The sequence below is a fragment of the Sturnira hondurensis genome, unplaced genomic scaffold (assembly GCF_014824575.4).
Source record: "Sturnira hondurensis isolate 20B ecotype Veracruz unplaced genomic scaffold, ASM1482457v3 Scaffold0001872, whole genome shotgun sequence".
In the NCBI taxonomy this organism is placed as follows: Eukaryota; Metazoa; Chordata; class Mammalia; order Chiroptera; family Phyllostomidae; genus Sturnira; species Sturnira hondurensis.
The window spans coordinates 27,330,621-27,346,465 of record NW_028074503.1 but is presented as its reverse complement, the minus strand read 5'-3'; the positions used below and the strand labels follow the sequence as shown (position 1 = coordinate 27,346,465).

General features: G+C 37.9%; 1 protein-coding gene across 1 annotated transcript; it reads right to left on the bottom strand.

The window, feature by feature from the left end:
• Window positions 1-993: 993 nt before the first annotated feature.
• On the bottom strand, window positions 994-6,474 carry DYNAP (dynactin associated protein). The gene is made up of 3 exons (XM_037034518.1): window positions 6,071-6,474; window positions 3,706-3,786; window positions 994-2,862 (listed from the first exon to the last, which is right to left on the bottom strand). Exons 1-3 carry the CDS (start codon window positions 6,110-6,112, stop codon window positions 2,488-2,490), a joined length of 498 nt encoding a protein of 165 aa, XP_036890413.1. The 5' UTR covers window positions 6,113-6,474; the 3' UTR covers window positions 994-2,487.
• Between the last annotated feature and the right edge of the window lie 9,371 nt (window positions 6,475-15,845).

Here is a 15,845-nt window from a genome sequence, read left to right as displayed (position 1 = left end):
TGGTTTAGGGAGGCTGCCGTCTCATACGCTGTCATCTTGGTGTTGTCCTGCCCCTGTACACAACTGTGATGCCTTTTCCTTTTTGTTGTTAATCTACTACCACGTGTTTATTTTGTTTGTGTTTGCCTTGAGGTACTTTATGGACATTTTAAAACTCATTTTAAACTCATTTAAAATGTCCATAAAGTACCTCAAGGCAAATATCATAAAAAATATGAGGAGGAAACCTCCTATGAAGTCAATGTAAGTAGAGAATCTAATTTAAAAAAATTAAAGTCCCAGTGGGGGAAAAATGATGAATGTTGCATTTGATTTTAGAACAAAACTGATGGCAGGGACCATTTTGAAGGACAAAGAGAGACTTCTACCAAACTTCGAAAATGCTCTCATGGTATCATGACAAGAGTCAGCTGGAGAAGGGACAAACTGGAAACATGTTTGCCTTGGGCATGACACTGACATCGGAGCCCATCATTCCCAGGGCATCTTAATAAGAAGCTGAGAAGGTTACTGAAGAACTAAGCAGGTGAAAATTCACAGATCATGTGTTACAAGGATGCTGCCAAAATTCAAAAACCTTTGGAAATTACACAAAATCAAAGTGAATGACCTAAATAGTCTGCCTTCTGAATGGGTCCCCCAAATGTCTGTGAACATCATCCCAGAGCCGGGCTACCTATCACAGCATATTTTCTGTATAGATACATGAAGCTTCTATTTGCATAGATAAATTCACTTCTTTGGATTCCCTTTTTAATAAAGCATCCAAAGGAGTGAAGTACACATTTATTTGGTAAAGCGTATTTGGAAACTTGACATTTTAATCCCACGTGAATTACTTGAAATTTAGGAGCAAAACAATGGACTCCCCAAAGTGCTTGTAGAAGACATTTTAAATAGAGAAGCTTCCTGATGTAAAATATATTACCGTCACTTAAGTACAGTGAACACATTTTTAAAACAATAATGTTAGAACATGTATTACTATTTTTTCTATTTTATTAAACCATGAATGTCTAAAGCAATCAAAGAATCTGTGAGCTGATTCACATCTCTACTCTACAAAGCACAGAAACTTAATGACATCAATTACAATGTCCTCCAGCCAAATACTCAATGTAGGAATTTCATTGCTAAGAGAAGGTTCTCCTTAAACACGAAGAAATCATCCTTCCTGTATTATCACACTGCCTTCTGTGTTTCCTAAGAGTAAAGAAAGAAAACAGCAGCTCTTATTAAACATCTAGTTACTTGGAATGGCTTCTAGAATACAAAACTTAGAAAAAAATTAGCAATAAATTAATCTTTTATTAAAAGCTCTTCTTTTAAATCACAAGATTTAAATTGTCTAAGGAAGGAAGCACATTTTTAACCTAGTGAATTGAATCTTTTTTTCCCTAAGCAATTAAAACAAAATTATAAGAGAAATAAATTTATTTACTACTATACTGGAAAAAAATTCATTCACACTTACTACCCTTGTGGAGTTTGGAGGACGGGGGTGGAATGAGCAGATTGCTTTACTCTGAAGTCTTTTCCAGATTGAAATGTTTATGCTTTTACTAAGTACCAAACACTTAGAATATAAGCAATAATGGACAAGAGTCTGTGTTTCATAGCAAATTGTAAGCATGTGCTCTCAAATTTACAGTACAAAGTATGACACAATTTAAATGTTGAAATTTTATAAGTGTGGTTTATAGTGGTTTAGAAATTAAGCAGCATATCAAATATGGAAAATAATATTGATAATATCAGTGAAAAAGGTATGGATATAGAAAATACATCACTTGTACACTTAAAGTGTTTCTAAGTGTATTTTTCATTTTAAATCTATTAAGTCCCCTCAGCCCCATCATTTTCTGTTTTAATGATCTCTACCCAAGTCCAAATTTTCCCCCTTCTTCAACTGTGAGCCATTCTCTAAAATCCCCCTTGATTATTCCTGTCCTCACCGATCTCCCCCTTTTCTCAATTCCCAATAAGAACACTTACGTAACAATCAATAGGTATTTAATAATCAGTAAGCAATAATCACTTTGTTTGCACACTTCTTTCTTTCTCAGTTGGGATACAAATGCTGAAAATAGATTGGAAAATAATCAACAACAAATGGCAAATACCAGCTTAAGTAGAGCAGGATCCAAGTGGCAGCCTCTTCAGCAGCTAAAATCTTCATGGGTGATAAATGAGGTCAGTTGTACAAAAGGAGTGAAGAGAAAACTCTGAACCCCATCTAGATGAGTCAGCCAAGCGGGGTCCGAACTTTTTCTTTTCTGATCATTTGAACACTGCCAGTCAAGATCACTTGAACACTGACCCAAGACTGAGTCATCACCATATGGGAATCCAGCCAATGACTGAGCAAGAGGGGCAAGGTCTCATGAAGTCAAATGCTTTGGAATCTCTTGGCAGGGAGGACAGAATAGCTCAGATGTGCCTCCTTCAGCATAAGAGCGTTGACCTGGCTTGGGGAGGGCTGAGGGCTCAAGGACTTCCTTCTGAATCTTCAATGATGACTTCGTGTTGCATTGTGGTATTCATGGCAGATGGAGGCACCATGGTTGAAGAGCTTTGGTTGGTCACAGGGGTAGAAGGCAGGGTGCTCTGAGACCCAGGAAGGGTAGATGGGGCAGGAGATGGGGTAGGACATAGGGTAGGACATGGGGCAGGAGATGGGCTAGAGCCAGAGGTGCAGGCCACGTGACCGGCCTTCCCATCTGCATGGATGATGACGGTGGGCTTGCTGAAGTGAACAAAATATATGACCAGAACAACGAGGGTCGTAGCAATCAGACAGGCCAGCAGACACACCAGAAATGTTTTCCAGAGCGACCACTGTTTTGCTGCAACCTGCAAAGGCTTAACATAAGGAGATATTTCAGCAAATTACATACTGGTAACTCAGGGAAGTGGTTGCAACTAGAATAAGGCCAGCCTTTCCCATTACTTCAAATGCTGTCATTTAAAGCACAGTGTACCAACCCCCCTCACTCTGTCTCTCTCTCTCTCAAGCAGGCACACACCCCACATACACACCCCTTGCCCACATTCCACGAGAACATAATGTCTCCTCCTAGTTACCCTTTCAGACTAAGGTGTCATCGCAAAGGCAAGTAGACTGCCTCAGGGGTATCTTTGTTAGGTTATTACTGGCTACTGACATTGCAGTATAAGTTGAAGTATTTTATTAGCCCTCATGGGCAGAAAAATAATGCAGAGACATATCAAAACATTTGGATTGGTCATCTCTGGGTAATGAAAAATTGCCAGTATTTTTTTGTTTATCATTATTTCCTGCTTTAACATTATGTATTGAGAGTTTATAATTAGAAAATTTATGTATTAAATACATTTGCATCTGTTAAACATAAATAAAAGGACTTTCCATGAGCTTGGAAAGACATCAAAATAGAAAATCTCTGGTCTGGAGGGGATTGTAAAGGAACAAAATACAACAGTGATAAATGGCTGGGAGCCGTGGGCTCTAGGTTTTGCCCAGAGATCGTGGGGTGGCATCTGGGAAGAAGTATAGACTAGCCAACGGATGGATGAGTGGCAAGTGAAGGGTCGGAGGAGAGCAGAGCCCTGCAGAGGGGCCGTGAGGATAGGCCTGCTTGGCCCACTTTTTCATTGTGCCGAAGGACTACTGAAGATCCCCATGCCCCTACCGCCCCCTGCCCCACCCCAGTTTTCGAACCCTACCCATTGTGGCTGGAAGGTCACATGAGGCGATCTACAGCCACAGTGTGGTCCCTCGTTGGAACAGTAGGGGTTTCTGGGTAACTGCAGAGAAAGAATTTAAAACAAACAACCCTGGTTTTTAAGGCTAAAGAAAGTTTAGGTTATCCAGAAACATAAATGTATAAAATATAAAAAGAAGTATGTGACTCTGCCATATATTAAATAAACAACTATCCAATTCTAGGAGAATCTGAAACTCTAAAAATGGGTTCATGATCTAAATTATAAAATGCATTTTTCCCATCAAAGGATCAGCAAAGAGAAATAAATGATCATTTCAGTAGATGCCCAAGGATCATTTAACAAATTTAGGTACTTGGCCCTGACACAAGCAGACAAACAATACAAATCTCAAAGAAATAAAAATAAAAGAATAATTTCCAGTTACGACAAGGAATTCTGACTTCAAACCAGTGGCCAGGATCGTGGTGATGGCGACACATCAGGTGCCTTCCTTTACAGCCAGAGATGACAAATGTCTCTGACCACCAATATCAGGTAATTTTTCAGACGTTCTCATCAATATGTATCAATAATAGAAATGTGAAGGTAAAACTAACATTGTTTGCACATGATATGATTGTGTCGAAACAAAACCCCATGTGGTCTAACAAAAATAATAACTCACTGAGTTATTAGTGAGTTAAAATAGAGCTGGTTGTTAAAATATGAAAATTATAGGTAACAGAACTTGCTTTGTGTATATGTGTGTGTTAGAACTGCTATTTGCAGTAGTAATAATGCATGTGAAGTGGTTAAGCAAAATGCCATAGGATTAATACAAAGAAAACCATGAAACTTTACTAAAGAACAAAAACACAACTTAAATAAATGTTCTCTTATAAAAGTTTTCAGTAGCATAAACTCTCAATTCCCTGAATTGTAATTAAGAGCTTTATGAAAAAATTTAAAAGAAGGTAAATAAGTAAATTGACAGAAGATTCACATGGTAAAATAAGTCAACTAAAACAATAAAATTACATTAGATGAGGTGGGAGGGTAAACGAAGCAAAATATTAGCAGTGATTTTCTTTGGGATGAATCATGGGTGACTATTTTTCTTTGTAATTTTCTACATTTTCTAAATGTCCTAAAATAAAGTCATAGAATAATTGTAAAAAAAAATATCTTGTGTCCCTTGTTTTGGGGGATTGTTGTCAGATTACTAAAAACGGAAAATTCTAACTATTCCTTTTCTTAGTCTTAGAAGTGGGTCTTACTGTTTGTGTTTTTTTTAACACAGTTAACTAATTATTGGACTTAATGGAATAAATTGCATAAATGTTTTCTGTATATGGGAACAAACCATAATTCATATTTACCGTATTATGAAATGGAGACAAAACAATGTACAGATGACATTAAAGCAATGACATTTTCCAGCTTCTGTGACACATGAGGCAACCTATGAATCAATGTTCTGGGGGTATAGTTAATGAATCGCCAAACTGATAAAAAATAGACCTTTCAGGTTGTAAAGCAATTCCAATGTCAAATCCTATCTTTTTATCTTATTTATTTTGCTTGACTTCTCACTCGGCTTTACAGCCTCAGGTTAATTATAAAATTTATTTTTCTTTGTTAGGAACATAGTTGTCAGGGATTTTGAAAAGCAGTTTCTTATAATGAAATGATTGCTACATGAGAAGTTTGAGTTCTCAAGTGCTGGTTCTGCTGCTGGCTAGTTGGACTTCTAATGTATTCATGGCCTCATTTGTAAAATAAAGGGACTTGTTAGAATGGTGAATGAGACCCTTTATATGTTCTAAGAAATAGAATTTTTACATCACTAGAATAACACATTTTAAGCATAAATTCCTCTGCCATAAGACATTTTTCACAAATTACCAGTTTAAATACAAGTAGGCCAAAGAGAATAAATATTTTCATTGAATCAAAATATGCAAAGATATAAATAATATTGTTAATGTTTGCTATAAACACACATTTCAAATCATCTACTCAAATTTCATCTACCAGTACCTTATTATAGATTTCTGATATAAATGTCAAAATTTAGGCCAAATGTCTAATGCAAAATTCCCCAGTGACATGAAAGCACTATTTGGCACACTAAATAACTCTCTCACAGCTTATGATTACTGATAATGAAATCTCAGATTCTACTCATCCTGTAAGAGCAAACATCAAAAAATGCAATTAATTTTGTTGAAGGGTTAAATGTTAAAAGTCAAAAGCAAGGCTGGGGTGGGGAAGAGGAATGGTGGGGGGTAAACGCAGACAATTGTAATTGAACAATAAAGTAATTTTTTTAAGTCAAAAGCAAGAATATTGGATGTGAAAAGATTAAAGAGTATTTACTCACCAGCTCGGCTGTGTTTTCTTCTCTATCCATAGCGTGCTCCATTTGTGGAGGGTGCTGGTATCCGGACTTAATTCTAAAGATGTCTGCACTCGCTCTGTGGATTAGAGGTTAGGAAATACTGAATTTATGTTAAATACTGTATATTTATTCAGTCTGGATTATGTAAACTAATTGACTCCTATTCCCTGAGAAAACTTTCTGTATTCAACCCCGAAGTACAAATTTATGCTAGTTGGGGAGAAATCAACAGAAAAAAATTGCTCCCTTCAAAAATGTCATGTAGAAAAGTATCTGAACTGTAAGAATGACTCTAGGATTCTGAGCAGACACGAACGCTTTGCCCTCTTTATTTCACAAAACTTATTTAAAATCCCAGAAACTTGATTTCTAACTGGTTAGGAATTCAGTTTTTGCTTCTGAAAAAAGCCCACAAAGCCACTCCTTAATTATAAATATTGCAGAGTTCTCTGACTAAGCACGGGGATTACAGTGATGACTAAGTTCAAAACTGTCCAAAAAGAAGACAATATTGAGCTTACTGGATCGTGATAAATTTAGATGAGTGATGATTAAAATCTACTGCACTATTTAAGTCAGTAGCTACATTGAACTGAACAAGGAGGAAAACATTACAACAGCTTTAGCTAGAGTAAAAAATAAAAATAAGCTGTAAGTATGCTTCAGTAGCTCTTCATTGTATAAATTGAGGATTATCCACAGGAAACCTTGCCTGCTTTTTAGCACGGAATATCTTGATCTAGGTCATGTAATCATCGTCACTGTTTCTAAAGACTCCTAATCTTTTAAACAATCAGGGACTGGAAAGGAAAGAATGTCCTTGGTTCCTTTCCACTTCTCACAAGGGCAAGTGCACACAAGGGCAAGTGCACACGGCACAGCATGCACAATTGAGGCGGGGTTTCCAATCCGGCTGAGAGCTACTGCTACCCGACCCTTTGGCAGAGTGGCACGCAATAGAGAATAGAGGGGAAACAATGACTTCTTCTTCTTAGTCACACATTTCCCATAGGCCAACAACTTTGATTGGGGGTGCTTAGTGACGAGAACTTCCAAAATAGCAATAAACTTACACATGTTCTCATCTAAGAGAAGATTTGTCTTCTTGTGTGTAATAGGTGTTTTCATGAAATGCTATGTAACTGAATTTGAAACCTCTGTACTAATTAAGCAAATAATAAATATGGTTTAAGTCGCTGTTAATGGCTACTTCCTTCCTTCTTTCCTTCTTTCTCTGTCTTTTTTCCCTTGTGGCCAAAACAAATTCTATCTCATTAACCCAGTGTCATTCTGACAGCATCTGAGCCCATTCTTTTGTAATGGTGGGATAACTTGAGACCTTCAAACTATAATTCTAATTTCTCAGTGATGGTATAAACATTTGAGTAGCAAATAATGAGGGAAAGTACCTTAAAAAGTTAGCATTAGGAACCTGGCTTCCTACCTTGTTTTCAATATAGCCTATTACATTTTAATAGAAAGACATGACCTCTCAAATCAAAAGTGAAAAAATCAGAAGACGGAGGAAATGGTCTTCAGTGTACTGAAAAGGCAACTACTGGTGAGCTAGAATTCTATGCTCAGCAAAAATGTGTATCAGTAAAAAGTTCAAATGAGATTATCCGAAGTCACCATCAACAGACACTTACAAAAAGAAACACAAAAGAGCAAAGGGAAAGAAGTCTCAGTTGAAAGGGTTGAGATGTAAAAATGAAAGAGGACAGCGCAGAATGTCCACGCTGATGCCTGCTCCCCAGTGCTGTACTGAATTTCCTGTCCAGGGCAGTAAAATAAGAAGTCAATAATACGAAGATGCTAAACTGTTTCTATTTGCATATGAGTATAAACATAGAAATCCAGAGAACCCACAAGCCAACTATTGGAATGAGTCACAGTTTAGCCAGACTAGTGGATACAAAAGTAACAATATTTATATGCCAACAACAAATATTCAGAAAACTAAAACTTAAAGAGATATTCCTGGAAATCTTCCAGTATCCAGCAATAAACCTACCACGAGACATGTAATACTTTTACTGGAAAAATTGTGAAACTTTATTAAGTAACTCATTAATGAAGTCCCAAATAAATATACTGCTGGAAGCAGTGTAAATTGGTAAGACCACTGAGAAAACACTTGACATTACCTAGTAAACTTGAAGACATTCCTATGCTATGACCTATCAGTTCCACTCCTGGTAAGTTCCCCAGAAAAATGCACAGATGCTCACGTGCACAAGAAGAGGGGACTGTTCAGAATCCTCAGAACTGAAGAGATTATGGTTCTGTGTTCTGTTGTAAATATCTCTGAAATGAAAAGTCAATCCATATGTTGCAGTCATGGTGCCAATTTTAAATCCCAGAAATGTCAACTTTTGACATTTTTTGACAAATATGACATGAGCATCCAAACTTTTATGCTTTATTGGCACTTTAGGAAATTGGTCTACATATGTTATATGTTACAATATTTGGTTATTATATTTGGTTATACATCTAGTTGATATCCAGTGATACCCCACTGTCTATCATCCACAGTCATTTCCTAACTCTCACCAACTAATGTGGACAATTGGCACATGACGCATGTCCTTGCTTCTGACAACGCCTTTTTCTGAAAACAGGTCCCCCCTTTAATTACCTTGTGCATTTCTTTCTTTTAATCCTGCAACTATCATTGTCTATTTGCATATATTATTGTCCCAGGTGAGCTCTACTGGGGCACTAGGTGCAACCTTTTGTTCTTAAGTACATAATGGCAGTTCCTAAGACAGCAGGGACCAGGCCAGTTTTTAAAGTGTATTTCCTGAGTGATTAGTATTCAACAGCACAGTTTATAAGAACTTAATCAATACTGGGTGACTAATGGGTAAATTACTGGTTGGGTTTACAAGCGTCTGTAGAGAACTAGTTTATAATAATTACTAAAGATCACTTGTTTGTGAGTACGTGACGCCCAACAGACTTGGAGAACATGAGTTAATTAGTACACCCAAGTATTGGGCGTCACTTTTCTAGTCGGAGGATTCTATCTACGTACTCTACAAAAATGTTTCATTACAATGAAGGTTTCCAAGTTCTCATTTCAGCCAACTTAACAAAACCATTCAATCCTGTGTCCTCGTAGATGGCTATACTTCAGTACTTCTGTTGCTTTGTCTTGAGCAGCAGAAAATGGAGAGTAAATCTGCATTGAAATGACCCAGCAATTCCACTATTAGGAGTATATCCTAAGAACCCTGAAGCACCAATCCAAAAGAACCTATGCACCCTGATGTCCATAGCAGCACAATTTACGATAGCCAAGAGTTGGAAGCAGCCTAGATGCCCATCGGTAAATGACTGGATCAAAAAGCTATGGTACATTTATACAGTGGAATTCTATGCTGCAGAAAGGAAGAAGGAGCTCCTACCCTTTGCAACATCATGGATGGACCTGGAAAGCATTATGCTGAGCGAAATAAGCCAGGCAGTAAAGACAAATACCATATGATCTCACCTTTAACAAGAATCTAAACAACAAAACAAACCAGCAAGCAAAATATGACCAATGACACTCAAATACGGAATGGGCTGACAGGGTCCAGAAGGGAGAGGGGAGAGAATCATAGGGGAAAAGGGGATGGACTCACATGAACAAGTATAAAGGACACATGGACAATAACTAAGGTGGAGGGTGGAAATGGGAGGGAGGTGGGGAACATGGGGTGGGGCAGGGCTGGGAATATAAGACAGAAAACTGTATTTGAACAAGAACTAAAGAAAAATTAAAATTAAAAAATAAAAAAATAAAAATAAAATGACTACATAATGAAAAAAAATAAAATAAATAAAAATAAAAAAATAAAGAAATGAAGCATAGAGCCTTTGTGGACATTGTTACAACTACCCCCTAAGACCACCCTCTCGAGATTGAGTCAGGCAGCCCATTTTGACATAGTGGCATGAGTTGGGGGAAGTAGAAGAATGACTACATTTGTTAACACTGTAAGATATTTCCAGACATTCATCAAAAAATGTATGTAACAAAAAGAAACAAAGAGTGGTAATACAGATGCCTACCTATGTATCTATGGCCCGTGATAACACATACAAGTCAGTAATACAACTGAAGCCCATTTTTACACTTCTTTGTAATACCCTCTACCCCCAGAAATACCCAGAACTTTAATTATGTGGTTATCACTCCTTTGTTTTTCATTAACGCTAGACTCCACATTCTGGTAGCTTTAGAAACATAAATTGTACAGGTATTAAACTGTATGCTCTGGGCTTGCATTTATTTCTTTTTGAAAGATTTTATTTATTTATCTTTAGAGGGGAAGGGAAGGAGAGAGGGAGAGAATATCAATGTATGGCTGCCTCTCATGGGTCCCCTGCTGGGAACTGGCCTGCAACCCAGGCATGTGCCCTGACTGGGAATTGAACCACAGTCTTCTGGTTCACAGGCCTGAGCTCAATCCACTGAGCTACACCAGCCAGGGCAGTTTTCTTTATTTTATTTCTATTTTAAAATTTCTACTTCAAACTCTGCTACTATGAGCATCTCATCCATGTTTCCTGGCACTTCTCTAGGAGATATACAGTTGGCCCTCAAACAATGGGGCATGTTAGGGGCGCCAAACTCCTGTGCACTTCAAAATCCAGGTATGACTTTTTACTCCCCCCAAAACTTAACCACAAATAGCCTACCATTGACTGGAAGCCTTACTGATAACATAAATAGTCAATTAATACATATTTTGTATTTTATATGTATTATATATTGAATTTTACACTAAAATAAGCTTGAGAAAAGAAAATGTTGTTAAGAAAATCATAAGGGAAAGAAAATACATTTGCAGTATTTATTTTTAAAAATCTGCATATAAATTACTCATGTAGTTCAAGCCTGTGTTGTTCAAGGGTCAACTGTGTATAGATAGATAGAGCCAGAAGGAGAGATAGTAATAGAGATAGAGAGAAACAGGCACATACATCTATATCTATGGAGAGAGAGAGAACTTGCCATGTTACAGGGCATGCATATTTTAAATCTGTTGGAAAATGCTAAAATATTTTCCTAAANTATTGAATTTTACACTAAAATAAGCTTGAGAAAAGAAAATGTTGTTAAGAAAATCATAAGGGAAAGAAAATACATTTGCAGTATTTATTTATTTTTTTAAAGGGAATGTTACTGATTCCCTTTTTTTTAATTTATTTATCTTTAGAGAGGAAGGGAAGGAGAGAGGTAGAGAAATATCAATGTATGGTTGCCTCTCATGAGTCCCCTGCTGGGGAACTAGCCTGCAACCCAGGCATGTGCCCTGACTGGGAATCGAACTGCGATCGTGTGGTTCGCAGGCCCGCGCTCAATCCACTGAGCTACGCCAGCCAGGGCCACAGTATTTATTTTTAAAAATCTGCATATAAATTACTCATGTAGTTCAAGCCTGTGTTGTTCAAGGGTCAACTGTATATGGATAGATAGAGCCAGAAGGAGAGATAGTAATAGAGATAGAGAGAAACAGGCACATACATCTATATCTATGGAGAGAGAGAGAACTTGCCATGTTACAGGGCATGCATATTTTAAATCTGTTGGAAAGTGCTAAAATATTTTCCTAAGTGTTTATACTAGTCTGCATCCCTACAAGTCATGCATGAGAGTGACCATTTTTCCCGATCACTGTCAAAGCTTGAAATTTTCAGACTTTTAAAAAATGTTTTCACCCTGGCTGGTGTGGCTCGGAGAATTGAATGCCAGCCTGTAAACTGGAAGGTCCCTGGCTCGATCCCCAGTTAAGGCACACATGTGGGTTGCAAGCCAGGTCTCTGGCTGGAGGTGTGAGAGAGACAACAAATCACTGTGTCTCTTGCACACTGATGTTTCTCTCTCTCCCTTCCTCTCTCTCTAAAATTAAATAAATAAAATATTTTAAAAGAATAAATAAATAATAACAAATGTTTTTCAACATTTGAATATAGTGAATATAAACTATCTCAATGTAGCTTCAATCTTCATTTCCATGTTAATTAATGAGCCTCAGTGTATTAGGATGAGATGTTTATTGTCCATTTATAGTTCCTTACAACAGGAGGCAGAGAATACATAACAGCCAAGAGACCTCATATGGGTGGCACTGTTTGTTAAGGAGAGAAAAGCAATGGAGAAGAAATACCTAGTGGAGGATGTAAGTCCAAAATCATTACCCACTGTCCAGCCCTTTCTCTGGAGTCTATACATCTGGGCCTCTACTCAACATCTTTTCTTGTACATCCCAATAACACCTCAACACACACTGGGTGAGTCTGGATGGGACTAAAATTTATGAATTTAGTAATCTCAATACGCATGGCCATGGGTTTTTCCCTAAGAACACTCATTGCAGGGGAGGAGTACAGAAGACAGATTGTGTGACCTCACCTGTGGCTTTCTGGAAGGACAATGGAAGAAAAGGAGGGACCCAGTTATGCTTAAAGCAAGGGTGCTGGTCTAGAAGAGAAAGGCAGGGAAGTAATGATGCCCAAATGATGCTGCATTACCAGGGAAAACAAAGCTGTAGTGGTTCCAAGTTCCAAGAACCAGTATAATGGAAATCAGAAAATGAGATACCCAGAAAAGGAGGTGTTTGTGGTCGGAGCATAAAAATGATGGTTAAACTTTTGGTGGGGGAGTGGTTCTCACAAAGGATAGGGCCTGTGGGTTATTGGAGGCTGAGTGACCACTGACTACATAACGTGATGGCCACTGGCATTACAACAAAGAATTATGAGGTGGCAGAAACTGAGCAGAGAAAAGGACTGAGTAGATGTCAAATGAAAATGGTCAGGAACTGAATAATGATGGTCACGGGGAGTGTGGAAGGGAGCCTAGCCAAATGGCAAGAGCCCCAAATAATGTGTGTTGTAGTGAGAAAAGATAAGGAACTATTTGCCAGCAATAATCGGCAACGAGAATATTCACCTTCCTGTCACCCCTCATTGCTACCACCAATTTTGCCAAAATATTCTACAGATAATACCCAGTAATGAGTCACTAAAGAAGACAAAGGGAGAGGTTATCCTATAGGAGGTGGAGGAAAACAGCATTAAGGCAAAAGGATTGTGGAATAAATAAGTGTTGGGAGAGACTAAAAAGGTAAGTTTGTTTACTTTGTAACAGGTATTTCATAGGGTGCAGGTGAGAGAGTTTAAGAAGAGAAAGAATAGATAGTAAGTAGAGGGCAAGATGTAGATGAAAGTCAAGTTCAGGGTTCGTGATGAGAAGGGGTTATCTCCACGTGAGTCACAGGCCAGGTGGAAGCAGCCGATCACGCTGTTCCAAGAGGCATTTTGGGTAAAGCAGTTTCGGTGCAACACAAGCCAAGGCCTTATGTCTCCAGGTTCCAAATCGTGGGACATTGACAGGACAAGCCAAGGTCTGATCCAACACTTTCAGCAAACATTTCGGAGCCATGTACTATGAGCTTGGCACAAGACTAAAGCCTGGGGATCAAACATTTGTACAGCTTGATTGTAGAACTGTGGGCAGAATTAGCTTATACAGAGTCCCAACATGTTTGGTAAACACCATCACTAATTCTTAAATCTGGTTTTATTCCTAATCTTTAGAGGTTATTCGATTTGCCCAGGGGTGGAATCTCTGAAAAACAAACTTAAAGTATATCATTTAAAAAACAANCTCCACGTGAGTCACAGGCCAGGTGGAAGCAGCCAATCACGCTGTTCCAAGGGGCATTTTGGGTAAAGCAGTTTCGGTGCAACACAAGCCAAGGCCTTATGTCTCCAGGTTCCAAATCGTGGGACATTGACAGGACAAGCCGAGGTCTGATCCAACACTTTCAGCAAACATTTCGGAGCCATGTACTATGAGCTTGGCACAAGACTAAAGCCTGGGGATCAAACAATTGTACAGCTTGATTGTAGAACTGTGGGCAGAATTAGCTTATACAGAGTCCCAACATGTTTGGTAAACACCATCACTAATTCTTAAATCTGGTTTTATTCCTAATCTTTAGAGGTTATTCGATTTGCCCAGGGGTGGAATCTCTGAAAAACAAACTTAAAGTATATCATTTAAAAAACAAAAAGCCTCAGAATCTCTGAGCCTGCTTGTTTTGTAGAATCTTCCTGCTCAGCTGGAAGTCTGTTTCTCAAGAGCAGGCTGTAGAAAAAGAGAGAAAGAAAGGTACGAGCGTCCATTGCTGAGACACTGAGTGAACTGGTTTTTTTCACATCATCTTATTTCAGCTCTTGGAGAACAAGACCACTTCCACCCCAACTCCTGACCTTTCCTGAGTGATGTATGTGGGAACTGCAAGTGCCCACTCTGCTACTTCTGCAGAAGAAAATCTTCCAGAGAAAACAGTGGCCTCTTAGAGTATAGATTGCACGGGGCACTCTTTGTAACAAACTGGTACTAGACTCATTGTTTCTTATAAATTTTCTCTGTAAACTGCAAAGACTGTGTTTGATTTTAGACTCTGGTCTAAGAACTTATAGCTAAGTCCTGAAGAATCATCCAGAAATTGTTCTCTGAAATCATATATTCTATCTTCTACCTGCCTAGGCTTGCATAGTTAATATTGTGGAAAAGTAACATTGAATCTGGATCTGCAGAAACTGGTTTCTCAAGTGGCTGAAATTGAAAAGCAGTTGAATTCTGTGTTGACATGCTTACCATTTGGTCAACCAATGAGAGGTATGTATGTTAGAAATGCCTTTATGAAATTGTGTGTATTTAGTCTTAATATAGGTGAAATAAATGCTGATGCAAAACACTGATTTACCAACAGATATTTCATCAAGGTGAACATCTCAAAACATAAGTTAAATTGAAGAATTAAAAATATTTCTGCTGCTCACTGGATTTCAACTTGCTCAACATCTGTAGTTTGTCTTATATTTTTCTTCTGCTCCATGGCAACTGATTTCACAATCCCAGCTCTAAAAATATTTTGCACTTTATTTGATGCCTTTTGTAGTTACAGATTTCAGGAAATACTGGACTTAATTAATACTAAGTGAACTATGATACATCTACCCCAGGGTGGATTCAGTTCAATAATTACGATTTCATATTATAGCCTACACCTTTTAGGATAAGATGTTTAGACCATACATATTCTGTAAAACAATAATATAACCATATCAACATTTGAAAACATATATAACTACTGTTTATGTACCCTCAGCAAGACAATGACTGACATCCCATGTACAATCTCTTCCATCAACATACTAGTCTATTCATATGAACATATTAAAATCTCCAAAATGACATAGGCCATTTGTTTTAGCAAAAGTCCCAACCCCTTTGTGTTAATTATTGGAAAACTCTACTGGTAATTGCCCAAACCACTTTAAATTCTAGACTTGCTTAACTTCAAAACATGGCTTAGATGAGGGTGTCAGTTATCTCCTAGAGAAAAAAAGAAAGCAAACTCCTAGCCTTCAACCTGTCATCTCCTAATTAAAAACCATGCCTCCAGCTTATGTTCTTGACTTAGGGAATTACTCACCTGTTTTCTTAGCTGAAACAGTGTCTGGTCCCATTTCCTCATTTAACAGGTTCATAGAGTTGTGGAGAAGCGAGCTTCCCTGTCAACCAACTCCATCCTCCATGATTTCTGCCCTTTTAATTTAGTTTGAAACTTCCACTAAGGCAGATGTCATTTCTTTGAGATGTCACAGGCAAGTAACCAAGCTGGAAAGAAAGACATGATCAGAATGAATTGAGAAGCCAGCTTAGCTAAAAATGAGGAGAGAGATG